General features: G+C 37.8%; 1 protein-coding gene across 1 annotated transcript in view; it reads right to left on the bottom strand.

The window, feature by feature from the left end:
• CRY2 (cryptochrome circadian regulator 2) overlaps positions 1–25822 on the bottom strand; it is a 100998-nt gene extending 75176 nt beyond the window's left edge. Inside the window, exons 1-2 of the mRNA XM_053720288.1 lie at positions 25281–25822; positions 6418–6526 (exon numbers count right to left, since the gene is read on the bottom strand). Coding sequence (XP_053576263.1) covers positions 6418–6526; positions 25281–25444 — 273 coding nt within the window. The 5' untranslated portion in view covers positions 25445–25822. The remainder of the gene's footprint in view (positions 1–6417; positions 6527–25280) is intronic.
• Between the last annotated feature and the right edge of the window lie 680 nt (positions 25823–26502).

Genomic DNA, 26502 nt, shown 5'->3' with positions numbered 1-26502 from the left:
CGAGAACAGCAACATGATCTTAACTACTCCGGTTAAAATCATACAGAAAAACTCAGGTAGACTCTTCTTCAAATTCTCCCTGAGAAGGAACAACACACTCCGGTGCCGTTTTAAAATAACAAACTTTTGATTGAAGTTATAAAAACTAAGTAAAATCACCACAGTCCTCTCACACATCCTATCTATTAGTTGGGTGCAAGAGAATGACTGGGTGTGACGTAGAGGGGAGGAGCTATATAGCAGCTCTGCTGGGTGATCCTCTTGCACTTCCTGTTGGGGAGGAGTTAATATCCCAGAAGTAATGATGACCCGTGGACTGATCACACTTAACAGGAGAAATGTTCATTATTCAGATAGGGCATGCAATTCTAAACAACTTACTCTTATCAAATCTTATTTGCTTTCTCTGCATCCTTTGTTGAAAAACCATACCTATGTAGGCTCAAAAGCTGCAATGCACTACTGGAAACTTGCTGCCGATTGGTGGATGCAATTATATGCCTCTTGATATTGGCTCACCATGTGCTCCGCTAACTCCCAGTAGTGCATTGCTACTGCTTCAGCAAAGGAAACCAAGAGAATGAAGCAAATTTGATAATGGTAGTAAATTGGTAAGTTGTTTAAAATTGAATGCTCTATATAAATCATGAAATAAAAATGTCACTTTAAGCCTGTGGGAGAGTTAAATACAGTTATATGCAGGCAATAGTGCAATAATGAAATTACATTATAGCATTTTATTTTTGCACTTTTATGTTTCTTTAACAGATGATTGTGTCTAAAATTAAAAATGCAACATAACATCAGTCTGGGTCTATACAGAAAGACCACAAATTAACAATTTTAGTGGAGGTTGAAACAAATTATGAGCAGTCCAAACATCTTCTAGGATCATGAGATTAATTTGAGTATGTATATTTTTGGGGTATAAGAAAATTATAAGGGCCATAAGCAGGGTCAGGTTAAGACAATTTGCTGCTAGGATCCGAGATCTACCCACTACAATCTAAACCCATCATAGAAAGCAATCTCAGCAGATTGAAATGTCACATGACAGCACACGCATCTAATGGAGCCAATATAAATACACTATTAGCCAGAAAATGCTCCCCATGTGACTCCTCACTGTCAAATAGCCACAGGGAAAGCCATGAATGGTCGGAGACATTGGCATTAGTCAATTTTTCCTGTCACCAATTCTCATTGCTTTTTTCTTGAGCCCAAGGCTGTAGTTAGTCAGCACACTAAACATATGTAAACAGGGAATGCATGTGCAGCGTCTCTTACTGGCGAATGCTTGACAGTATGCTTGTATAGGTAAAGTCATCACAAAACCTCTGGTAACTTTCCACTGATGTGAGTTTGCAAAAAATAAGCATATTGTAGCAACAATGCTTCTATTGGAGTTTGACTGACTTGGAACAAACCAAGCTTCTACCAGCTTTGTATATGACCCTTAAATATGTTCATATAAAGTAATTATACATCACCCCCTTTTTTTCCCTCTAGAGAACAGTCTGAGTTTGGCTAACTTCTTCTCCGTAGTCTAAATCCTCCATTACCTTTATTAGTTTTGTAGCCAATCTCTAAATGTGTCCACAGAACATACCCACGTCCCAGCCCTGTTGCTGTAGCCTGTCAGCCAGATACCCACATCCCAGTCCTGCTTCGGCAGCCCGCCTGTCAGCCACACACCTATGTCACAGCCCTGATTCTGTAGCCCACATGCCAGCCACATACCCACGTCACAACCCTGCTTCTGCAGCCCGCCTGTCAGCCATACACCTATGTCACAGCGCTGCTTCTGCAGCCCGCCTGTCACATAGCCACGTCACAGCCCTGCTTCTAATGCTCGCCTTTCAGCTACATAGCCACGTTACAGCCCTGCTTCTGCAGACCACCTGTCAGCCACATACCTATGTCACAGCCCTGCTTCTGCAGCCCACCTGTCAGCCACATACCTATGTCACAGCCCTGCTTCTGTAGCCCACCTGTCAGCCACATACCTATGTCACAGCCCTGCTTCTGTAGCCCACCTGTCAGCCACATACCTATGTCACAGCCCTGCTTCTGTAGCCCACCTGTCAGCCACATACCTATGTCACAGCCCTGCTTCTGTAGCCCACCTGTCAGCCACATAACTATGTCACAGCCCTGCTTCTGATGCTCGCCTGTCAGCTTCATACCCATGTCTCAGCCTTGCTTCTGCAGCCGCCTGTTAGCCACATACCTATGTCACAGCCCTGCTTCTGCAGCCCACCTGTCAGCCACATACCTATGTCACAGCCCTGCTTCTGTAGCCCACCTATCAGCCACACACCTATGTCACAGCCCTGCTTCTGTAGCCCACCTGTCAGCCACATACCTATGTCACAGCCCTGCTTCTGATGCTCGCCTGTCAGCTTCATACCCATGTCTCAGCCTTGCTTCTGCAGCCACCTGTTAGCCACATACCTACGTCACAGTCCTGCTTCTGCAGCCCGCCTGTCAGCTTCATACCCATGTCTCAGCCTTGCTTCTGCAGCTGCCTATTAGCCACATACCTACGTCAAAACCCTGTTTCTGCAGCCAGCCAGTCAGCTTCATACCCATGTCTCAGCCTTGCTTCTGCAGCCGCCTGTTAGCCACATACCTATGTCACAGCCCTGCTTCTGCAGCCGCCTGTTAGCCACATACCTACGTCACAGCCCTGCTTCTGCAGCCCGCCTGTCAGCTACATACCCATGTCTCAGCCTTGCTTCTGCAGCCGCCTGTCAGCCACATACCTACGTCCCAAGCATTGCTTCTGCAGCCGCCTGTTATCCACATACCTACGTCACAGCCCTGCTTCTGCAGCCCGCCTGTCAGCTACATACCCATGTCTCAGCCTTGCTTCTGCAGCCGCCTGTTAGCCACATACCTACGTCACAGCACTGCTTCTGCAGCCGCCTGTTAGCCACATACCTACGTCACAGCCCTGCTTCTGCAGCCCGCCTGACAGCTACATACCCATGTCTCAGCCTTGCTTCTGCAGCCACCTGTTAGCCACATACCTACGTCCCAAGCATTGCTTCTGCAGCCGCCCGTTAGTCACATACCTACGTCACAGCCCTGTAGCCCATCAGCCAGATACCCACGTCCCAGTCCTGTAACCTTTGGCTCCACAACCCGTCAGCCAAATATTCTCATCAAGCTTCTGGCCGTGCAGCCCTTCCGTCAACCACAAAACACTTCAAACCCCTGGTTGTGCAGTCCTTTGTCAACCACATACCCACCCAAGCTGCTTGCTCTACAACTCTTATGCCACAATGCCAGACACATACTCCATTGTAAATCCCAGCCTTGCAGATACTTACCTTCATGCCCTTTTACTGGTTTCCCCACTTTCAACTCGTTAACCAGACTGGAACAAAATATCAAGAAACAGAGAGACCCACCAGTTACACTGAACAGATATATTTTACGTTGATAGATTTTATTTCTTGTATAGTTGATCGATAATGAATACAGTGCGTCTTAAAAGACTTCACAATATAGTCAAAGCTTTAAATTGGTTTACTTATCTTATTTTATGTCAGTTACATTTTGAGACTAAGGAGTTGTGAGAATGTAATATTGTTGCACTGAGTCTTTGGAAAAAAATAATCTAATCTAGATTCTAACTTTGATCATATTTTCATGGATCTATATATAAATTTCCTAGCTGTTGGAAAATGTGTGGCTGGATTCCCAATAAAGTTTTTTTTCTATAAATGTGTCAATCCCTCATTTAGAAACTACTGGAATACAAAGAGCACCTAAATACAAGGCAAAGGAAAATTACTTAAAATTAAAATTTCTCAAATTAAAATTAAGTGCATTTATTTAATAAAAATCATAAGTTGAAATAACATGGATCCATGTAAAAAATATAATTAAAAAATGTTAAAATGAATCTGAATAAAATATAAATAGGATTATGATGTTTCACAGGTATTAAAGGATAAGACCTGATACAGAAAAGCTTGTACAGGAAATGGCAATATTAGTGTTAAATCCTTAAACATATAAAATGACAAGTCCAAAAGTTAAAAAAAGTCCAGGTGATATTATATAATATATATATATATATATATATATATATATATATATATATATATATATATATATATATATATATATATATATATATATATATATATATATATATATATATATTATATAATATCACCTGGACTTTTTTAACTTTTGGACTTGTCATTTTATATGTTTAAGGATTTAACACTAATATTGCCATTTCCTGTACAAGCTTTTCTGTATCAGGTCTTATCCTTTAATACCTGTGAAACATCATAATCATATTTATATTTTATTCAGATTCAGAAAAGAACAGAGGCAGGGCGCATCCCCTCTAAGTGTAATATGTTTTTAACAGGCACAAATTTATTAAAATATACAATTTCAAACTCACACATTCAAACCTCAAACATGTGAGGTATGTTCAGGCACTGGGAGAACAACTTTCTGGGTCTCTCAAGGCAAATCTGTAGCAATGTGTTTGATACAGCTCACTTGGTCTGGAGGTTTTAGATGTTAGTTCCTCACTAGTGATGTCCAGTAACAGAGACTCCTACGGTCCCAAACTTGTCCCCAGAAGGGATTAAAAGTGTTAAAAAAAACACACCAACAGTTAATCGTTCTGTTCAAAGTATATGTAAATACAGTTACCACCACGCTCAGTCTTCTGAACAGCTGAGGCGCAAAAAAAAGCCGGCTTGCTTGCGGTTGCGATAGCTGAAACGGCTGACGTGGTGACGTGATGCGGTGGGCGTGGCCTACGCCCACCGCATCACGTCAGCCGTTTCAGCTATCGCAACCGCAAGCAAGCCGGCTTTTTTCTTGCGCCTCAGCTGTTCAGAAGACTGAGCGTGGTGGTAACTGTATTTACATATACTTTGAACAGAACGATTAACTGTTGGTGTGTTTTTTTTAACACTTTTAATCCCTTCTGGGGACAAGTTTGGGACCGTAGGAATCTCTGTTACTGGACATCACTAGTGAGGAAATAACATCTAAAACCTCCAGACCGAGTGAGCTGTATCAAACACATTGCTACAGATTTGCCTTGAGAGACCCAGAAAGTTGTTCTCCCAGTGCCTGAACATACCTCACATGTTTGAGGTTTGAATGTGTGAGTTTGAAATTGTATATTTTAATAAATTTGTGCCTGTTAAAAACATATTACACTTAGAGGGGATGCGCCCTGCCTCTGTTCTTTTCTTTATCTTTTAGTGGATCCGGTTCCAGAAACCGTGTATTGTGGTGGCAGCAACCTCTACTATGTAAATTGAATCTTTGGAAACATCATTTGAATGCAATTTATACATCATATATCCTTTTTTATGTGGGGCGCTGTTTAGTGTGTTGTATTATTTGTTTATTCAGATTCATTTTAACATTTTTTAATTTTATTTTTTACATGGATCCATGTTATTTCAACTTATGATTTTTATTAAATAAATGCACTTAATTTTAATTTAAGAAATTTTAATTTAAGTAATTTTCCTTTGCCTTGTATTTAGGCACTCTTTGTATTCCAGTTTTTTCAATATTTATCTTTAGGGCCCGCTACGGACCCTTACTTCCAAGGAGCTATAAGGATTATTTATATGTTAAAGGGACAGTCTAGTCCAAAAAAATCGTTCATGATTCAGATAGGGCATGTAATTTTAAACAATTTTCCAATTTACTTTTATCACCAATTTTTCTTTGTTCTCTTGGTATTCTTAGTTGAAAGCTTAACCTAGGAGGTTAATATGCTAATTTCTTAGACCTTGAAGGCCGCCTCTTAAGAATGCATTTTAACAGGTTTTTCACCACTAGAGGGTGTTAGTTCATGTTTTTCATATAGATAACACTGTGCTCGTGCACGTGAAGTTACCTGGGAGCCATCACTGATTGGCTAAACTGCAAGTCTGTCAAAAGAACTGAAATAAAGGGGCAGTCTGCAGAGGCTTAGAGACAAGATAATCACAGAGGTAAAAAATATATAAATATAACTGTTGGTTATGCAAAACTAGGGAATGGGTAAACAAGGGATTATCTATCTTTTAAAACAATAACAATTCTGGTGTAGACTGTCCCTTTAAGCGCTGTGATACTCTTTATCAATCCCTCATTTAGTCCAGTGTTTCCAACACATAAGATCTCACTCTCATGACAGTAAAGTGAAATTAAACTCTGCCACTCTCCATGTTTATTCTTCAACAAAGGATACAGAAAGAACAAATACAATTTGATAATAGAAGTAAATTGGAAAGACGTTTAAAACTGCATGCTCTATCTGAAATGTGAAAGTTTAATTTTGACTTTACTATCCCTTTAAGGTATGGGCTATTCTTAGGTAGAATAGGAAACACTGAACAAGACACTATACTCACTGCAATTATCTTTACTCACTTTAAAAAGCCTGGGAAAGACATCAGCCGGCTGCCCTCGCACTACAAACAAGCGAGAGTTCAGCTTCCTCAAACTGCTATCCAAATCCTCTAGGGACTGCAAGAGGAACCTGTAAGGGAGATAACAGGGTCAAACAAATAAAATACTTCAGTTTCATTTTACAGAAAGAACAGATCAAATAAAAGCTTGTGAGCAGAGCACTACATAGAACATTTGTTCAGTGTTTCTCTGGGGCGTTTGCTTTGTAACATTTCTTTATTAAAGGGACACAAGTCAATATTAACCTTTTTATGATTCAGATAGAGAACGCAATGTTAAACAACATTCCAATTTACTTCCATTAACAAAATGTGCATTCTTTTTATATTTACACTTTTTGAGTCACCAGCTCCTACTGAGCAAGTGCAAGAATGCACAGAATAAACATATATGCATTTGTGATTGGCTGATGGCTGTCACATGATACAGGAGTGGAGGAAATAGACATAACTGATTGACAGAAAAAAAAAAAAATATTCTACTACTCATTTGAAGTTCAGACTAAGCCCTATTGCATTGTTTTTTTATCATGCATTTGTTGTTTATGCAAATCTACTGTATTTACTGATCCTTTAATATTTTGTATTTCTTTTTTTTTCTGAAGTCAAGAAAGTAAATTGGATATAATATGGATAAAATGCTTTGCCAATGGGATATATGGACAAAATATTTTTCATCCATTATAAAAACCAAGGCCTAACACAAAAAATAAAATATATTTTCTATTTTCAAAATTGTTACTTCTTGTAAACTTTTTACTAAAACCAGTTCAGTTTGTCACGCATCACCTTCTACACCAATTTTGAGTGACACCGCTAGCCAGATGCTGCAACACATTGAAAAGCCCATGAACCCTGACTCACAGAATAGAAATCAATTACATGATCATACAGGGGACAGTAAGGCTTTTATCTACCGTGAATCACTAAACAGCAATATAAGTACATTCAAGGCATATATGAAAGGCACTGTGAAGTATCAGCCTATCATTGTTTAAAGAACCATAAAAACAATAGATTGCAAAGGTTTTACCATGTCACAAATTGCCGTCTCTTGTATGATACACAGTGTTCTCCCCAGGACCTTTTTAGCGGGTGCACCACCGCACTTATTTTACTGACCACCTGGCTAAAATTGTAACAAAATATTAAGCTAAAATTAGCCAATATTAAAAATGTTTTTATTGTACATATTAGCATTAAACTGAAAATCAATAAACGCTAGGATTGACTATTGAAACAAATAAAGTGGACTTTCATTCATGAACTATAACATACTACATGCAAAAAGCTCCTCAGGCAGCCCACGGCAGAATGCGGTTTCGCTAAGAGGGGACGTTTCCACCTCTTAGCAAACAGAGTGCGTGAAATCTGGCTCCCAAGAGCGCCAAGCCGGATTTACTGCACAGCTATTTGCTAAGAGGTGGAAACATCACCTCTGGGCAAAACAGCGATCTGCCGTGGGCTGCCTTAGCAGCTCAGAACGGCGATCACTTGAAACAAATAAAGGAGCTTTCTGGATGAAGTATCTTATACTTCATGAATGAAAGTCCCCTTTATTTGTTTCAATTGTCAATCCTAGCGTTTCACAAATGAAACGCTCAGATTGACTTTCACTTTAAATAAAGTTATGTTAAACAATGCAACTAATTTGTGCTTTGGATAGCAGACAATTATATAAATATTAGAAAATATTACACTGCTCCCACCCAGCTACTTCATAATGCCACCCGGCTGGCAACATTTTCTGTGGAGAACACTGCCCTTATTTATATACTGAAATATTTTCAGTAATTTATACTTATAGGTGCAACCCTGTATATTTTATTGTTTAATAATCACACACACGCAAAACCACTTCTTTCTGAATCAAACACTAACAGAACTACATAACTTATGGAACAAAATGATTTTGTTTGCCAAAAGGACAAAAGCTAATTATTTTTAACGCCGCAACACATTGACCTAGTTGTTCCCTAAGCAGAGGGTGTGTAATTCTGAACATCCCACGTAAAAATTAACATAGCTAATAAACCTATGAATTGCAGGAGCACGACTCATTTACATCAAACATAGGAACAACTTACATTTTGCTTAAGTTCAGTAACATTCTAGGATCCGTGGCTCCTAGCATTTTTCCTGCCCAGTCTTAAAAGGACAGTGTAGTGTAATTGTGCCCCTCACCCTTTTTATGTGATCTTAAAGGGACACGGAACTCAAATTTTTTCTTTCGTGATTCAGATAGAGCACAAAATTTTAAGCAACTTTCTAATTTACTCCTATTGTCGGATTTTCTTTATTCTCTTGGTATCTTTACTTGAAATGTAAGAATGTAAGTTTAGATGCCGGCCCATTTTTGGCGAACAACCTGGGTTGTTCTAGCTGATTGGTGGAGAAATTCATTCACCAATAAAAAGTGCTGTCCAGAGTCTGAACCAAAAAATAAGCTTAGATGCATTATTTTGCAAATAAGGATAGCAAGAGAACGAAGAAAAATTGATAATAGGAGTAAATTAGAAAGATGCATGCTCTATCTGAATCCCGAAAGAAAAAAATTTGGGTTCAGGGTCCCTTTAATGATTAATTTTACCTGCTGGAGTATATTAAATTGTTTATATTTATACATATATACTTTACAATTATATTGTCATTTTAAATGGCTGCTTTTGCATGTTGAATCCAGTACATATACGTAAAATATAAATACTGCAGTATTCTTTAAGGAACAGCTATGTAAACAAAAAGGCAGCAACAGAAATCAAACTCCCGATAGGAGGGAGAGAGATTTTTGTATCCGAAATAGCTGGTTTGTGAATTGAACTCACAGTTAACATTTCAATACTGAATATATATATATATATATATATATATATATATATATATATATATATATATATATATATATATATATATATATATATATATATATATATATATATATATATATATATATATATATATATATATATATATATATATAATACACACAGATCTGCTCTGCCTCCAGGCTCAGCATATTTAAATAGCTATGTCCTTAAGAACAATGGATGATTGTTTCAATAAACAAAATCAGCTATTTCACATACAGAAATAAGTCCAAAGAAACAAATGTCTCATGCATTTAATACATCAGCAGGTACCACAAGTGGGGACACATTTTACAGTACAGTGTCACTTTAAAATTGCTGCATTTTAAATAGCTGGTTTTGCCCCTGATATCCAAACTATTTAGAAGCTTGTGGTTTCAAAGAATAAAACCAGCTATTTCATATACCAAAATTACCCAACAAAGCAATTTCTCATACATATAGAAGCTGGTATAACAAGTGCTTGGAAACACATTAAGGGAAAAACTAATTTACAGCACACTGTCCCTTTAAGCAACAGTTACATGACATAGTAGTGCATAAAACATACCCTAATTCATTAGAACATGCTGTTGTATACTACTCACCATAACACTCTGCGTTTAACCCAGCAGAGGAAAAGTTGCGCTTAGGTGCCACAATCACTGTAGTTCCTGAGCTGAACACAGCAGGTGATGGATGAGCAGGGTTGTGTGACCTGACACAGCCAATTGGCTTATTGTAAGTTTCCTGACCAGGACTTTGATCAGGGACCGAGAAACGCGTAGCAATTATATACATATGCACTTTTGAGTGCTTTAATGTTTTTATAAGTTTTATATTAAATTGTGAATTTTTTATTACTTCATATCCTTTTTCATTTTTATCTACTTGATATTTTGTGTGACTACACAAAGTATTATTCCTCCACCACCCTCCGTATTCCTTCCACAAGTTTGAGCCGATATTGAATTGGGCGAATTCTGGTTTAAATACCACATCTGAGCCGTGACAGCGAGCTGGAGCCCTGTGAGACTCCAGTCTGTGTCTATTAGCACAACAGAGTGCTGCAACGCTTGTATATAAAACTTTCACAAACCTCTAAGCTTTTATGGTGCTTGATTGATCTGCACTAGGAAGTGTGCGTTGTGTGTTCTTTTTCACACCCAGTTTGGAGGTTGCAACTCAAGACGGTGTGGAAACACTTTGTGCCCTAACCGGTCAGTTTGGATGATATCCACAACAGTGAGCTAGAGCCCTAATAAATCTTCAGCCTGCGCCCAATAGCACGACGAGTGCTGCGGTGTTTGTGAGTACTAATATCACTAGAGTGTTTGTGTCATCATTTGGTCACCAATTGATCTGCACTAGGAAGCGCCCCTTCCGTGTTTTTGTCTTTTCAGAACAAAAAAATTAAATAAAAAAGGAGGATCCATTACCGACATTTTACCTGGGGTAATCGGAGGGAGCAGCTAATTGCCTTTGTTCTGTGCAGACTTTTTTGCATAATTTGTAAGGATTCCCAGTGCGATCACTTTTGTCATTGGACATTTCTCTGGCGCCCCTGTATATTGGTTTATGTTCCTGTTAAGTATACTGATCAGGACTCTGCGGCTTCTAAGTGGGACTTTATCTATGTGTTTAACCCATTTGAGGTGTTAAAACAGAGTTCCATGGTGAGAAGTACAAAAATAACATTTACAGTATGTCATTTGTGCTCTACAATGCCCCTTAAATGGTTTCATCTTAAAGATAGGGCATTTCAGTAAAGCATAGGCAATCTGATCATTCCTGATCTGAATACAGGAGGCGGCCTGTCGTTGCATTCAGCTGTTTTTTGGAACCAGATTTCTTTTTGTAAAAGTGCAACACAAAGATCTGGATTCGCACAGATCTTAGTCTTTTGCAGTTTCACAAGAAGGAATCCTGCTCTTAATAGAGATAAAGGCTATGAGCGAACGCCTTCTTCTGATTATCAGAACGCCCGTATCTAGTATTAATATGCATTAGAAAATTTGAAGTTGTTGCTGTGCCGAAAAATAAAAGGATATTTTTTTTCCTTTTATTTTCTACTTGGTAATTGGGAGCTACAAAAAAAAAAAAAAAAAAAAAAAAAAAAAAAAGAGAGGAAGAACTACAACTCTGCCTCGAAAAGGAACAATTTTTAGCCTCAGATGTAAAATTATTTTGAACCAAGAGGGTAGGAGGCGAGTTTTGTTTTTGCTGAGTTTCCACACAAATTACAGTCAGCACCCACTGATGCATGGACTTCAGAGAGAGTTCTGGTGACTCACAAACACAGGATGACGTGGCACCAAAAACTAAGTACTGCCAGTATTGTCAGCAGTGAGATTCTATCGTTTTTTAGTTAGCAAACCAATAGGTAATCTGTTTTTTTACGGAAGCAAGATCAGCAAAGGTGATGCCTTTCACGCTTAAAGGGACAGTCAAGTCCAAAAAAAACCTTTCATGATTTAAATAGGGCATGCAATTTTAAACAACTTCCCAATTTACTTTTATCACCAATTTTGCTTTGTTCTCTTGGTATTCTTAGTTGAAAGCTAAACCTAGGAGGTTCATATGCTAATTTCTTAGACCTTGAAGACTGTCTCTAATCTGAATACATTTTGACCACTAGAGGGCATTAGTTCACATGTTTCATATAGATAACATTGAACTCATGCACGTAAAGTGACCCAGGAGTGAGCACTGATTGGCTAAACTGCATGTCTGTCAAAAGAACTGAAATAAGGGGGCAGTCAGCAGAGGCTTAGATACAAGATAATTACAGAGGTAAAACGTGTATTATTATAACTGTGTTGGATATGCAAAACTGGGGAATGGGTAATAAAGGGATTATCTTTCTTTTTAAACAACAAAAATTCTGGTGTTGACTGTCCCTTTAAAAGGGACAGTCAAGCTAAAAAAACAAAACAAAACAAAAACAAACAAACTCATATTTCAAATAGAGAATGTAATTTTAAACAAGTTTACAACTTACTTTTATCACCAATTTTGCTTTGTTCTCTTGGTATTCTTAGTTGAAAGCTAAACCTAGGAAGGCTCATATGATAATTTCTAAGCCTTTGAAGGCCGCCTCTGATCACATGCTTTTTTATTTGCTTTTCACAACAGGGGAAAGCTAGTTCATGTAAACCATATAGATAACATTGTGATCACGCCCCTGGATTGTGCAGACACTGCACTAATTGGCTAAAATGAAAGTCAATAGATAATAAATAAAATGTCATGTGATCAGGGGGCTGTCAGAAGAGGCTTAGATACAAGGTAATCACAGAGGTAAAAAGTGTATTAATATAACTTGTGTTGGTTATGCAAAACTGGGGAATGGGTAATAAAGGGATTATCTATCTTTTATAACAACAACAATTCTGGTGTTGACTGTCCCTTTAATGAGAGGACTCAATACACAAGTTTTCAATGCTGTCCGTCTCCTTGTTAAACATGCGTAAAATAGATCTTAGAATGGTATTGAAAGCTTGAATAAGATAATGCAAGTAAATTGGATTTTTCTTTAAATTGCATGGGCTATCTGAATCATAACACATTTTGACTTTAGTGGGACAGTAATGCATTTTAAACATTTTTAGAACACAAAACTATAAAACAACAATCAAAATACAGCAATAAATTTAAGGATACTTCAGGGCTGAACACCAGCAAGCGCTACCCAGGGTGCCAAACCAACAATGGGCTGGCTCCTAAGCTTATATTCCTGCTTTTTCAAATAAAGATAACAAGAGACGAAGAAAAATTGATAATAGGAAAAAATGAGAAAGTTGCTTAAAATGACATGCTTTATCTGTATCATGAAAAAAAACATTTGGGTTTAAGTTTTCTAGAATGTCATTTTGCAATCTACTGTCATGCTGTAAAGGAGCAGCATGCTTTATTGTGGGTGAAAAAGCAAACACCTTATAAATTACAAGATTTTTCTGCAGACTTGCAATAAATTGAAAAATGTTTCAAATGCATTAACCATTTGTTTGCTGCAAATGTTTTCAATTGTCAAACTTCCCCACCACATGCCTTACTTAAAAGGAGCCAATCAGGAGTCAGGACTTTTTTTTATTAGAGTAGACAAGGCTAGCCACTGCCATTTTGTCAGTACAATGTCCATTGCTTTGCATTTCCTTATCTGCTAATCCTTGCTGATGTCAATTAGGCACAGTTATGTAGCAGTGTTAGGCTTGGGAAGTCTGCCATGTGCTCTTCCAATTGTCAGAATTGGAAAAACTTAAATTTTCAGACTTTATTTACAAGAAAAGAGGGCAAAATAAATATAATTAAAAAAAAGTATAAAGCTGTTTTACTATAAGTAATTATATATTTTCTATTTTAAAAAAATGTGTATTGCTCCTTTAAGCTCTAGAACAAAAAAAAAATAAAAGAAATTATGTAGGCAATTTTTAGAAAGATACTTTAAATGCAAATTTTAAAATACAAAAAGGTGCTCTGTGTCACTTAAAGGGCCACTAAACCCAAAATCTTTCTTTCATGATTCAGGTAGATAATACAAATTTAAACAACATTACAATTTACTTCTATTTATTTTGCTTCATTTTTTAGATATCCTTATTTGAATAAAAAGCAATGCAGATGGGTGAGCCAATCACATGAGGCTTCTATGTGCAGCAACCAATCAGCAGCTACTGAGCATATCTAGATATGCTTTTCAGCAAAGAATATCAAGAGAATAAAACAAATTAGATAATAGAAGTAAATTAGAAAGATGTTTAAAAATGCATTATCTTTCTAAATCATGAAAGAAAAAATGTGGGTATCATGGCCCTTTAAGATATAAAATATTGTTGTAGTTTATTTTACATTTTATCCTTGTGTACAGGAGAGACTATTTTTTTCCAGCCACATGGGTTAAATAAGGCAAATCAACTGTCTATACGTGATAAGTTATCCAGGTGAAATGAGTGTTTTCATCCCTAGGGGTTAATAATGTCACATAAAGGGAACAACATAGGTATATTTCTAAACATCCAAATGATCCACTAACCAAAAAAGTACAGTGCATAGTAAATAAAAATCAAAGCATAAATCGAGAACATTCTAGAAATAGGTACACTACCTATGCCAAAATATGCAAGTCTGGCCCAGCCTTAAAAACAATGACAGCATCTGGAAATTCATCTTATAAGAGTTATAACTGGGCTATGATCCAGAAAGGGCTGGGTCTGCTACCATGAAGATAAATCCTAAAAATATTTCACAATGCATTTTAGGTTATATTCATTGGTATGTGTGTCAAATGTCAACCCTGTGTTGCAAAACAGATAAAGAATTGAAGTAAAAACGAAAAACTAAAAGGGACAGATTATGAGTGGAGCGCAAAATTGAGTTTACGCAAGCGCAAAATTTACGTTCCACTCGTAATACCAGCTCATGCAATTGAATTGTGCGTAGGTATTAGAAGTGACCCGCAATCCAATGGGAGCCTTGTTCTCATGTGAAGGGGTAAGTAGCAAAGTGATAGGCAGCAAATTTAAAATCGGACCTGCTGCTGATTGGTGCCTGCACACATTTGTCTCTTGTGATTGGCTAACTAGATATGTTCAGCTAGCTGCCAGTAGTGTAACACTGGGGGTTTTTCCCCCAGCAAAATATAAGCAAATTAAGCTAATTTGATAATAGAAATAAATGTGAAAGTTGTTTAAAATGGTATGTTCTGTCCAAATCATGAAATAAAATGTTAGGGTTTCCTGTCCCTTTAACATAACTCACAATGCTGAGAAAAGTAAACCAGCAAGGAGCCTCCTGAATAAGAGTTTGCAAAATCTCAGGAGCTGGAATCCACAGCTCTTATTTGACTTCTTGGTCTTGGCCTTTTGTGGCAATAAAAGAATGCTAAAGTATTTTTTATATGAATAATAAACCAGTAAACATCTTGTAATTACAAGACATTTCTGTTGTGTTGCTATAGAATAAACTTCTCAGCCAAGACTCCATTTTATTTTTAAATATTGTTTTACTGCAATTGTTTTTCAATACCCAAACTGCATCCACTATTTTCATTTTTTGGAGAAGACAACCAGGGCTTAAGTCTGAAGCAATGATCATAATATTAGTATAAAGTACACTGTTTTCCAGTTGTTCTCAAATAAAGCCAACTCGAGAAAGATATGTAGTAAGGTTAGACTTGAAAAGTCAGTAGGGTGCATTTCATGTTCTAAGAACTATAAAATCCAAAATTTTCAGTGCTAAATTACATGGAAAGAGAGCAACATAAATATTGAAAGGGTTTGGCAGAGTTGTTTCATTACCCATAAATACACAATATATAGAAAAAATGCCAAGGTATCTACTGCCCGTTTAACTGCCACTTTATTTGCAAAACTATTTGCAAACTTTGGTGAGTATGTTTATCTCATCTCCAATTAGCTGTAAATGAGCCATCTGCTGTCTAGTAAGCAGTTGGTTTAGGTAATGTGCAGTAGTTTGAAGGTAACATAAGTGTCCCATTAAACATTTTCTATTACAGTGGTTGTAAAAACTACTTATATATCAAATTGTAGTTTTCTTGGTATCCTTCGCTAAAGAGCATATCTATGTAGGATTAGGATTGTGCATGCTTCTTAAAGGGGCAGTAAAGTCAATATTAAAACTGCCACGAATCAGATAAAACATGCAATTTTAAACAACTTCACAAATCTACTTTTACACTACTGGAGCTAGCTGGAGATTGGTGGCTGCACATACAAGTCTCTTGTCATTGGCTCATCTGATGGGTTGGCTAGCTCCCAGTAGTGCATTACTTGTTCTGAACCTACCCCCAAGCCTGTTATTTAACAAAAGATATCAAGAGAATGAAGCCAATTTGATACCAGAAGTAAATTAGAAAGTTGTTTTAAGATTGCATGCTCCATTTGAATCATGAAGTTTAATTTTTACTTTACTGTCCCTTTAAGGAAACCATGGAAAAAATGTTTGCAACAATGTGCAGAACGCTGTAAATGTGAAAATATAATTGAAGGGACATAAATAAAAATTATACTTTTGTGTTTAGATAGAGCATGCAGTTTACCCTAAAATCTTCTCTCCTTTAATTTGTTTACATTTCTCCATTTTACCTGCTTGAGTGTATTAAATGGTTTATAAATAGTTAATTGACCTTTATATCAGCATTTGAAATAGCTGATGTTGCCCGTGGTATCCTTACCTTTTCTGAAAGCATTGCCTATAGAAACTGTGTAAACATAGCCAGCAGAAGAAATTACACTCCCAGTGAGAGGTAGGGGAGAAGTGATAAAATGTTAAAGGGACAGTCTACACCAGAACTGTTATTGTTTAAAAAGATAGATAACCCCTTTATAACCCATTCCCTAGTTTTGCATAACCAACACAGTTATATTAATATACTTTTTACCTCTGTGATTACCTTGTATCTAAGCCTCTGCAAACTGCCCCCTTATTTCAGTTCTTTTGACAGACATCCATTTTAGCCAAACAGAGCTGGCTTACTGGATCTCCACGTGCGTGAGCACAGCAGGGATAGGAACAGACAAAGGCTGTGGCGGACATTTTCCAAATTACAGACCTTAGTGAAGGACACCAAGGTACATTTTAAATTAAAAACATTATTTTATAGTGCTTGGTGTTATTATACTGATGCAGATACCACTGATCCTATAACCAGCCCTCCTCTGGCTATACCCATGAGCCAGTGTAACTACTGTGTCATTATATAGCACTGGGTGTTATTATACTGATGCAGATACCACTGATCCTATAACCAGCCCTCCTCTGGCTATACCCATGTGCCAGTGTCACTACTGTGTCATTATATAGCACTGGGTGTTATTATACTGATGCAGATACCACTGATCCTATAACCAGCCCTCCTCTGGCTATACCCATGTGCTAGTGTCACTACTGTGTATTTGTATAATGCTGGGTGTTATTATACTGATACAGATACCACTGGTCCTATAACCAGCCCTCCTCTGGCTATACCCATGTGCTAGTGTCACTACTGTGTCATTATATAGCGCTGGGTGTTATACTGATGCAGGTACCACTGATCTTAAAACCAGCCCTCCTCTGGCTATACCCATGTGCTAGTGTCACTACTGTGTCTTTGTATAGTGCTGGGTGTTATTATACTGATGCAGATACCACTGATCCTATAACCAGCCCTCCTCTGGCTATACCCATGAGCCAGTGTCACTACTGTGTATTTGTATAATGCTGGGTGTTATTATACTGATGCAGATACCACTGACCCTATAACCAGCCCTTGTCTGGCTATACCCATGTGCTAGTGTCACTACTGTGTCATTATATAGCGCTGGGTGTTATACTGATGCAGGTACCACTGATCTTAAAACCAGCCCTCCTCTGGCTATACCCATGTGCCAGTGTCACTACTGTATCATTATATAGTGCTGGGTGTTATTATACTGATGCAGATACCACTGATCCTATAACCAGCCCTTGTCTGGCTATACCCATGTGCTAGTGTCACTACTGTGTCATTATATAGTGCTGGGTGTTATTATACTGATGCAGATACCACTGATCCTATAACCAGCCCTCCTCTGGCTATACCCATGAGCCAGTGTCACTACTGTGTATTTGTATAATGCTGGGTGTTATTATACTGATGCAGATACCACTGACCCTATAACCAGCCCTTGTCTGGCTATACCCATGTGCTAGTGTCACTACTGTGTCATTATATAGCGCTGGGTGTTATACTGATGCAGGTACCACTGATCTTAAAACCAGCCCTCCTCTGGCTATACCCATGTGCCAGTGTCACTACTGTATCATTATATAGTGCTGGGTGTTATTATACTGATGCAGATACCACTGATCCTATAACCAGCCCTTGTCTGGCTATACCCATGTGCCAGTGTCACTACTGTGTCATTATATAGTGCTGGGTGTTATTATACTGATGCAGATACCACTGATCCTATAACCAGCCCTTGTCTGGCTATACCCATGAGCCAGTGTCACTACTGTGTCATTATATAGTGCTGGGTGTTATTATACTGATGCAGATACCACTGATCCTATAACCAGCCCTTGTCTGGCTATACCCATGTGCCAGTGTTACTACTGTGTCTTTGTATATAGCTGGGTGTTATTATACTGATGCAGATACCACTGATCCTATAACCAGCCCTTGTCTGGCTATACCCATGTGCCAGTGTCACTACTGTGTATTTGTATAGTGCATGGTGTTATTATACTGATGCAGATACCACTGATCCTATAACCAGCCCTCCTCTGGCTATACCCATGAGCCAGTGTCACTACTGTGTCATTATATAGCACTGGGTGTTATTATACTGATGAAGATACCACTGACCCTATAACCAACCCTTGTCTGGCTATACGCATGTGCCAGTGTCACTACTGTGTCTTTGTATATAGCTGGGTGTTATTATACTGATGCAGCTACCACTGATCCTATAACAAACCCTTGTCTGGCTATATGCATGTGCCAGTGTCACTACTGTGCCATTATATAGTGCTAGGTGTTATTATACAGATGCAGATACACATCCAGTATTTCACTCAGGCTTTAGTTATTCCATAACTTATCACCCAATATCGCTAGCAGTCTCTTGACAAGCCACTAACTTTATTCACACTACATATTTTTTTTATTCCTATTATTCAATCAAAACATATACTAAGATTGTGGCGGACACTGCAAGGGCTAGACATGGACACCAGTGTCCGTGTACAGACACCTTGCCTATCCCTGGAGCACAGTGTTATCTATATGTCACACATGAACTAACACCCTCTAGTGGTGAAAAACTGTTAAAATGCTCTGAGAGAATAGGCGGCCTTCAAGGGCTTAGAAATTAGCATATGAACCTCCTAGGTTTAGCTTTCAACTAAGAATACCAAAGGAACAAAGCAAAATTGCTGATAAAAGTAAACTGGAAAATTGTTTAAAATTACATTCTCTATTTGAATCATGAAAGTTTATTTTGGACTAGACTGTCCCTTTAATTGTGCTTTTGATATACAGATGGAGAGAATATAAAGAAGCATATGTGTGTGTGTAGAGAGAGAAAGTCGTAAAATGAAGAGATAAGATTTCACTGTAAGATCAACTCATTTTAATGGGTTCTGGTTTCAAAGAGAAAAAGCAGCTATTTAATATACAAAAATAAAACTAATCAAACAATTTCTCATACATTTTATACTTTGCAGCTGGTGTACTGAATCATAAACACATTAAAAAGGAACAAAAATTACAATATACTGCCAATTTAACTGACTTTTCAATTTACCTCTATTACCTAATTAATTATATACTCTCGGTATCCTTTGTTGAAAAGCATACCCAGGTAGACTCAGGAGCAGAAACGCACTACTTATGTGAGTAAGCGGGTATTGGTGGCTACATATTCCTCACCATTTGTGTTCAGCTAGGTCCCAGTACTTAGTAAATATAAGGAAGCCGCAGTGTGATAATATAATACACACTCTAGCCTCAAGTATTATCTGTTGTTTCTGCTCCTATTCTCTGAAATAGAATTCTTACAAAATGATGTGTTATGTTTTTACCTTTGATGGTCAAATCATTTGCTTTTTACAAGCTGCACATATTAAAGGGATAGAAAGGTAAAGAATGAAATGCGCGTGGGTGCACTTCAATTTGAAATAAGCATTTTTTGCAATATACGTCCCATTAGCAAAAAGGCTTCTACATAAAGTTATTACCGTTTTTCTGCGGCATACGCACATATCCTGTGAGGGGCCTTGCACCAGTACGCAAACACTACACTTTCTCAGCAGTGGCTTGGTATGACACAAATGATGTCTTCACAATAAATACACATTGCTTGCCAGCTCTCTGAGCAGGTGTGGTGTTTGAATACTTGTGCACAGGCCCTCACAGGATATGTGCGTATGCCTCAGAAAAACAGTAATAAACTTTATATAGAAGCATTTTTGCTAATGAAAAGTATATTGCAAAAAATGTTTATATTTCAAATTGTTGTGACTTTTCTATTCCTTTATTTTAAAAGGAAAAATATTAATGAAATTTCTTAAAGGGACATTGTACACTAGATTTTTCTTTGCATGAATGTTTTGTAGACGATCCTTTTATATAGCCCATCTGGGTGTGTTTTTAAAACAATGTACAGTTTTGCTTAATTTTTTAAATAACATTGTTCTGATTTTCAGATTCCTAACCAAGCCTCAAAGTGTCAGATGTATTTGTGTCTGCTCTTCCTAGTTTCCCAGACTAACCTCATCAACAGTACTAAACATGGACCTTCGAAGTACATTTTTAAAAGATTTGATACTGGATTTTTAGATCAGTATCTGTGCATAGTTTTTATAATAGTGTCTATTACATGCAGTTATATGAAAATTGTTGTATACTGTCCCTTTAAGTAACAACTTTCTTTTAATCTGGAATAAAAAAAAGAAAAGAAAAAACACAAACTATTGGTGACATGTAGTGAAACAACACCATTCCATATGTTGACTGTGTTGTGATTGTTTGGAAAGAATTGCAAATTGTGAAATTAAAAAAAGGGACATGAAACCCAAAATGCACTACTGGCTAGCTGCTGATTGGGTAAGACAATGACAAAATGCTCAACCAATGTGTTCCGTTAGCCAGTAGTGTATTGCTGATCTTGAGCCTACTCAGGTATGCTTTCTAACAAAGGATGCCAAGAGAGCAAAGCAAATTAGATAATAGAAGTACCCCATAAAGTATATACATCGAACATTAAGTAAGCTCTTCCTGGGCTGCAGGCAACTACCTTCATATGGTAACTGAACACGATTGGTACTCCGTTACCATGAGTGTAGATCAAGTCTGTAACAATCTCCTCCAGTGCCGGAGGGAGGTCAATGCCAAGGAATAACACACTTCCTTCTAAAATAAACAAGCTGGATCTTGAGTAAATATTTGGGACTTTGTTAATTACAAGGCCTTCTGTACATGATCCAAAAATTATGACATCTTAACAAAACTTCAAGACCAAAAACTCTTGAGATTTTTTGTTTTTAATCACATCGTTATATATTATTTTTTTGCCTTGTTAAACCCTTTTTTCCCCCTTTAACATTGCTTCTACAACTGGTATAGAATAGATTTCTAAAGCTGATCACCACAGTAGTTATGGAGAACTTTAATGCACAAGTAAAAAGTCGAATTAATGAGGCAAACTATAGGAAATACAACATTCTAATTTAACCCTATTTTAGCTCACCTGTGCAACAAGGAATTTTACAGTCGAACTTGCCCAATTTTAGAACGATAAATAGGGGCATTTATTCATGTGCTATTTTTCTAGATATGCGCCTAAAAATGCACAATGATAAATCTCGCCCATTGCATCTGTATTTTTAAAGGAAGTAAAACAATACAGGTCCACAAATGAGTTTTTAATGTGTCTAAAGTATGTGGTTATGTCCAATCTGAAATAATGTAACAATCTTTGTACACATTTCTACTGCATAAAGATAGATACTGTGATACAATATTGTGGGTTTTTTTTAGTAGCATTATAGTCATAATAATAAAGAAATGTTCCAATTTATTTTATACAGTATATTTAAACAAATGCTTCCCACCTGTGCTTAGCTCCTTGGCAAGAGCATGCCATTTTAAATAATTTCTACTATCAAGTGTGCTTCATTTTCTTGGTATCCTTTGTTGTAGGAACATCAATGCTCTACTGGGACCTAGCTGAACAAAAGGCATATTTGTGCAGCCACCAATCAGCAGCTAGCTCCCACAAATGCATTGCTGCTTCTTGAGCCTACCTAGGTATGCTTTTCAACAAAAGATGCCAAGAGAATGAAGCTAGTTAGAAGTTATTTAAAATTGCATGCTCTAAATAATGAAAGTTTATTTTTAACCTTATGGTCCCTTTAAATACAGTGAAAACTACTTAGACAAAATGTATTACTTCTTTTGGGAAGGTAACACAGATTTATCCATTAGTCATAGTGCATGGGGTCCACAATTATCAGGAGCAAAAAAAGAAAAAACAAACAAAAAAAAACTTTGGGGTTAAAGAAAGTGTGTTTGTTTTTTTTATTTAAAGTGAAAGTAAACTTTGACGAATATATGCCCAGTTTTTAAAAATCCTATTAAAAACAGCAACACTTTCATTCATCAAAGTATACATTTCAGCGGTTTTATTAAAATGCTTAACTTTTCTTCTTGAAAGTCGGACCAGTGATTGCCCCGCCTGCCACTCATCTCTTCTTACGTCAGAAATAAAGAATCCGGCTTCCTCCAATCACGGCTTCCCCCCAGAGCAAACATTGCTTGAGGCCATGCTGTGATTGGAGGAAGCCGGATTCTTCATTTCTGACGTATGAAGAGACGAGCGGCAGGCGGGGGAATCGTTAGTCCGGCTTTCAAGAAGAAAAGGCAAGTATAAACCGGTGAAATGTAAACTTTGATGAATGAAAATGCTCATTTTTAATATTTTTAAAAACTGGGCACACATTCGTCAAAGTTTAGATTCACTGTAAGGTAAATTTGTTTTGTTTCATGAAAATAAAAATGCTGACCTCTCTCCTTAGGAGGTTTGGTTCTGCCTCCATGTCAGTGCTCTGCTTTTATTGGTTTGAGAGGTGACATCTTCCAGTCACAGATATCATTTAGTGGGAGCAAATGTGGAGTACAACTATTGCTAATGGCCAAAAAGCACAGCATTGATGTTCTCTCCTCATGTTCATAAAAGGGGACACAAAGAGAAAAAGTGCCTAAGGCCCACAAAAGTCATTATGTGCCCTGTGTCAAGTGTGCTACCCCTTGCAGGGTCAAGAGTAGGGATGATGCGAATGTGGAGGTAAGAAGCAGCTCGTGCCCTTCGGATATAATTTTCGTAACCAGCTTGATTCCTGTAAAAGATTTCCACACTAAGGTCTGTGCAAAACCAGATCTTAAAGCAGGGATCTTTTACAAAAATCAATCCGGTTACAAAAATATCCAAAGAACGTTACTTCTGCATTTGGATCCTCACAAAGGATCCGATTGCACATCCCTATTTAAAAGCACAATTAGAAACAAGCATTTTATTATTGTACTAGAATGTCTCTGAAGGTCCATTATAGTGAAAATAAATTTACAATCTAATTTGTTAGTGTGTATTTTTATCACCTGCAACTCTAACCTTCACAAAGGGGTTAGATGAACAGTTAAAATACAGGGTCCCTAACTCAATAAGATTAGAGTAAGTATGTTATTAACAATAATGGCCCTTTACAATTACTTTTTGCAAAAAAAAAATTTTTTATATATATATATATATATATATATATATATATATATATATATATATATATATATATATATATATATATATATATATATACACACACACACACATCCTCAAACTTTACAATGCTAGATTATCAGTCATTGTTTTGACTTGTAAAAGAGAGACATGTACAAGATCTCATTCAGCTTGCTGTCGCTTACAGGTACATATTTACACAACTTATACTTGGAGAGGAATATTGCTATGATAGTATCAATGGTGGGGTGCACAGTGTGAACACAGAAACAAGTTAAAAACCAAACATCTTCTCTAGATAGACACAAATAAAATAAGATTCTATTTCTATGGGAACCAAATTAAACCATAAAGAATGTTTGCACCAATGATGTTTTAAAAGGGTTGACAAGAATGAAACTCCACCATAATTGTCAGCAGTCAAAATCCTGATCTGTCAGCTTCCTTAACAGGACCTAGTTATGAAGAGTCTACACCTCTAGCAGAATACTCTAAAACACAAACTGGCACAGATGTGATGGATTGGCCAAGCCTAATACTTACAAAATAATAAGCATGCAGCTTACTGCTTACATAACGTGAGCTGTATGCTGGGTAATGCTACACAAGGAGAAATACATAACAAAACTAAACATCCTGAGGTCAGAATTTGCGCACACCTTGTTGCACTACAATAGACTGACACCTTTCCAGGTAAAATTGAATAATTCTGCTACTACCTGTCACAAATAAGTTTTGACTCTCAGTAGAGAACCTTTACAGACAAGCACCTTCTTGGGGTTTCACTGTGCCATGTAGAAGGGCTGGTAGTTTATGTACATTGCAATAAGACAGGCAAGGCCATACATGTACTGCTGTGTATTAACTATATTGTTAGCCAGGTGCATAATAAAAACAGGAAACTATGCCCAGAGCTTGCAATCTAATTTATACAACACAATCTGAGCATGAAACGAATCAGAAAACTATGAGTGAACTTCATAACAGCAAAACTCTGGCTTCTATTCATATCCGCCTTCTCCATTCCCCTACCTAATGAGTGATAACAATGGCATTCCGCTTAATTATATAGGTCTGCCAGCCCCCACTAACAAATATCCTAATATATGACAACCTATAGTATAGCAACAACCTCTATCCCTTTCCTCTGGGGTATATTCTGCCCCCCCCCCACACACACACACAACCACACACTCAATGTCATTTAAAAGTAGTCTTAATTTCTTAGTTTTTTTTTTTTTTTTAAACTGACCTATAGTGTTGAAACAAACTATATCCCTTCCACAAGTGTATATTTTGACTCCCCCTCACCCCCCTCAAAAAAAAACCCAATGCCATATAAGGTAAAACAGAGCCTCCATTTCTTACACAAAAAAATCTGACCTAGAGTATTGCTACAAATTGTATCCATTCCTCTGAGTATATCCTGAACCCCCCAAACCCAATATCATCTAAGATAATGCAAAGCCATAATATCTTAGGTAATAAATCTAATTCTCATAATTTGAGCCTACTGCTTCTACAGATATTGCCTGGGATATACCAGCTCTGGGGGGTGTAGGTGACCCCCACATTAATCTCTTCCTATTGGGAGTATATCTGACACCATATTATATGTAAGTATACGTTCCCTAAGTATCTACTAGCCCTCTCAGGTGCAGTCACACCCTTACAGGTAAGTACCACCCGGTCTGCCTTCTCACCTCCATCTGTTGATACCTCCAGAGCAGGATGCTGCGAACCAGGGGTCCAGGATATAGACACAGTGCAGAGATGTTGCCCCCCTCAGGGCTGCTTGCAGTGCCGGGTTATCATGCAACCTCAACCCTTTCCGGAACCAATGTACCGAGCTGACCTGCTGTTCCATTGTTTGCTTTGGTTCGCAAGTCTCTCCTCAGATGTCTCTTCCCTTTGTCCTTCAGGTTCTTAACGGTCTCTCACTTCAGCGCTCTCTCCTCTACCTCACAGCGGTACCTGCACTCAGTCTCTTACCTATCTGCCCCTTGCCCCCCACCACAGTCCCAGGATGGCAGGCTCAGACTGAGGGTTCTCTCTCTGCTATGTGTTTCCACAAGCTCAAGCACGAGACCAAAAGCTCCATCCCACGACAACGCTGCACGCTGATTGGCGAGCACCTGGAGGCATGGGCGGGTACAAGGGATGTCACGTGGCGGCCATGTGTATGAGCTGGGGACAGCTGAGACTAGTTGTATGGTTGGTCACTGAGCGTGGGAAGCTGCGCTGTGACAGTAAGGTGTCTGTGAAGGCATGCAGGCTGACTGAGCAGCCGTCATTGGCTTGTTGCTATGTGACACCTGTGACATTATTATGACAGTGGGCGTCATTTAAAAGTGTTTCTCCCACGAACTCTGCAATGTTTGCATCATGACCATATTTCTATGTTTAGAATGTAGCACAGCAGGTAAACTGTCTTATGATCTCCCATATTAATCTCACTTTACTGCTTAAAGGGGCACTAAACCCAAATGTTTTCTTTCATGATTCAGATATGGCATGCAATTTTAAGCAACTTTCTAATTTACTCCTATTATCAATTTTTCTTTGTTCTCTTGCTATCTTTATTTAAAAAACAGGAATGTGATGCATAGGAGCCGGCCCATTTTTGGTTGAGAACCTGGGTTATGCTTGCTTATTGGTGGGTAAATGTAAGCCATCAATAAGCAAGCGCTATCCATGGTGCTGAACCTAAAATGGACTGGCTGCTACGATTTACATTCCTGCTTTTAAAATAAAGATAGCAAGAGAACGAAGAAAAATTGATAATAGGAGTAAATTAGAAAGTTGCTTAAAATTGTCTGCTCTATCTGAATCATGAAAGAAAAAAAAAATTGGGTTCAGTGTTCCTTTAAAGTTAAAGGGACATGTCACTGTACTAAAAATAAATGAGAAAGCAGTATTTAACCG

Source organism: Bombina bombina, chromosome 7, assembly GCF_027579735.1.
Source record: "Bombina bombina isolate aBomBom1 chromosome 7, aBomBom1.pri, whole genome shotgun sequence".
Classification (NCBI taxonomy): domain Eukaryota; kingdom Metazoa; phylum Chordata; class Amphibia; order Anura; family Bombinatoridae; genus Bombina; species Bombina bombina.
The sequence above is the reverse complement of the archived record's forward strand: the minus strand, read 5'-3'. Positions and strand labels throughout refer to the sequence as shown.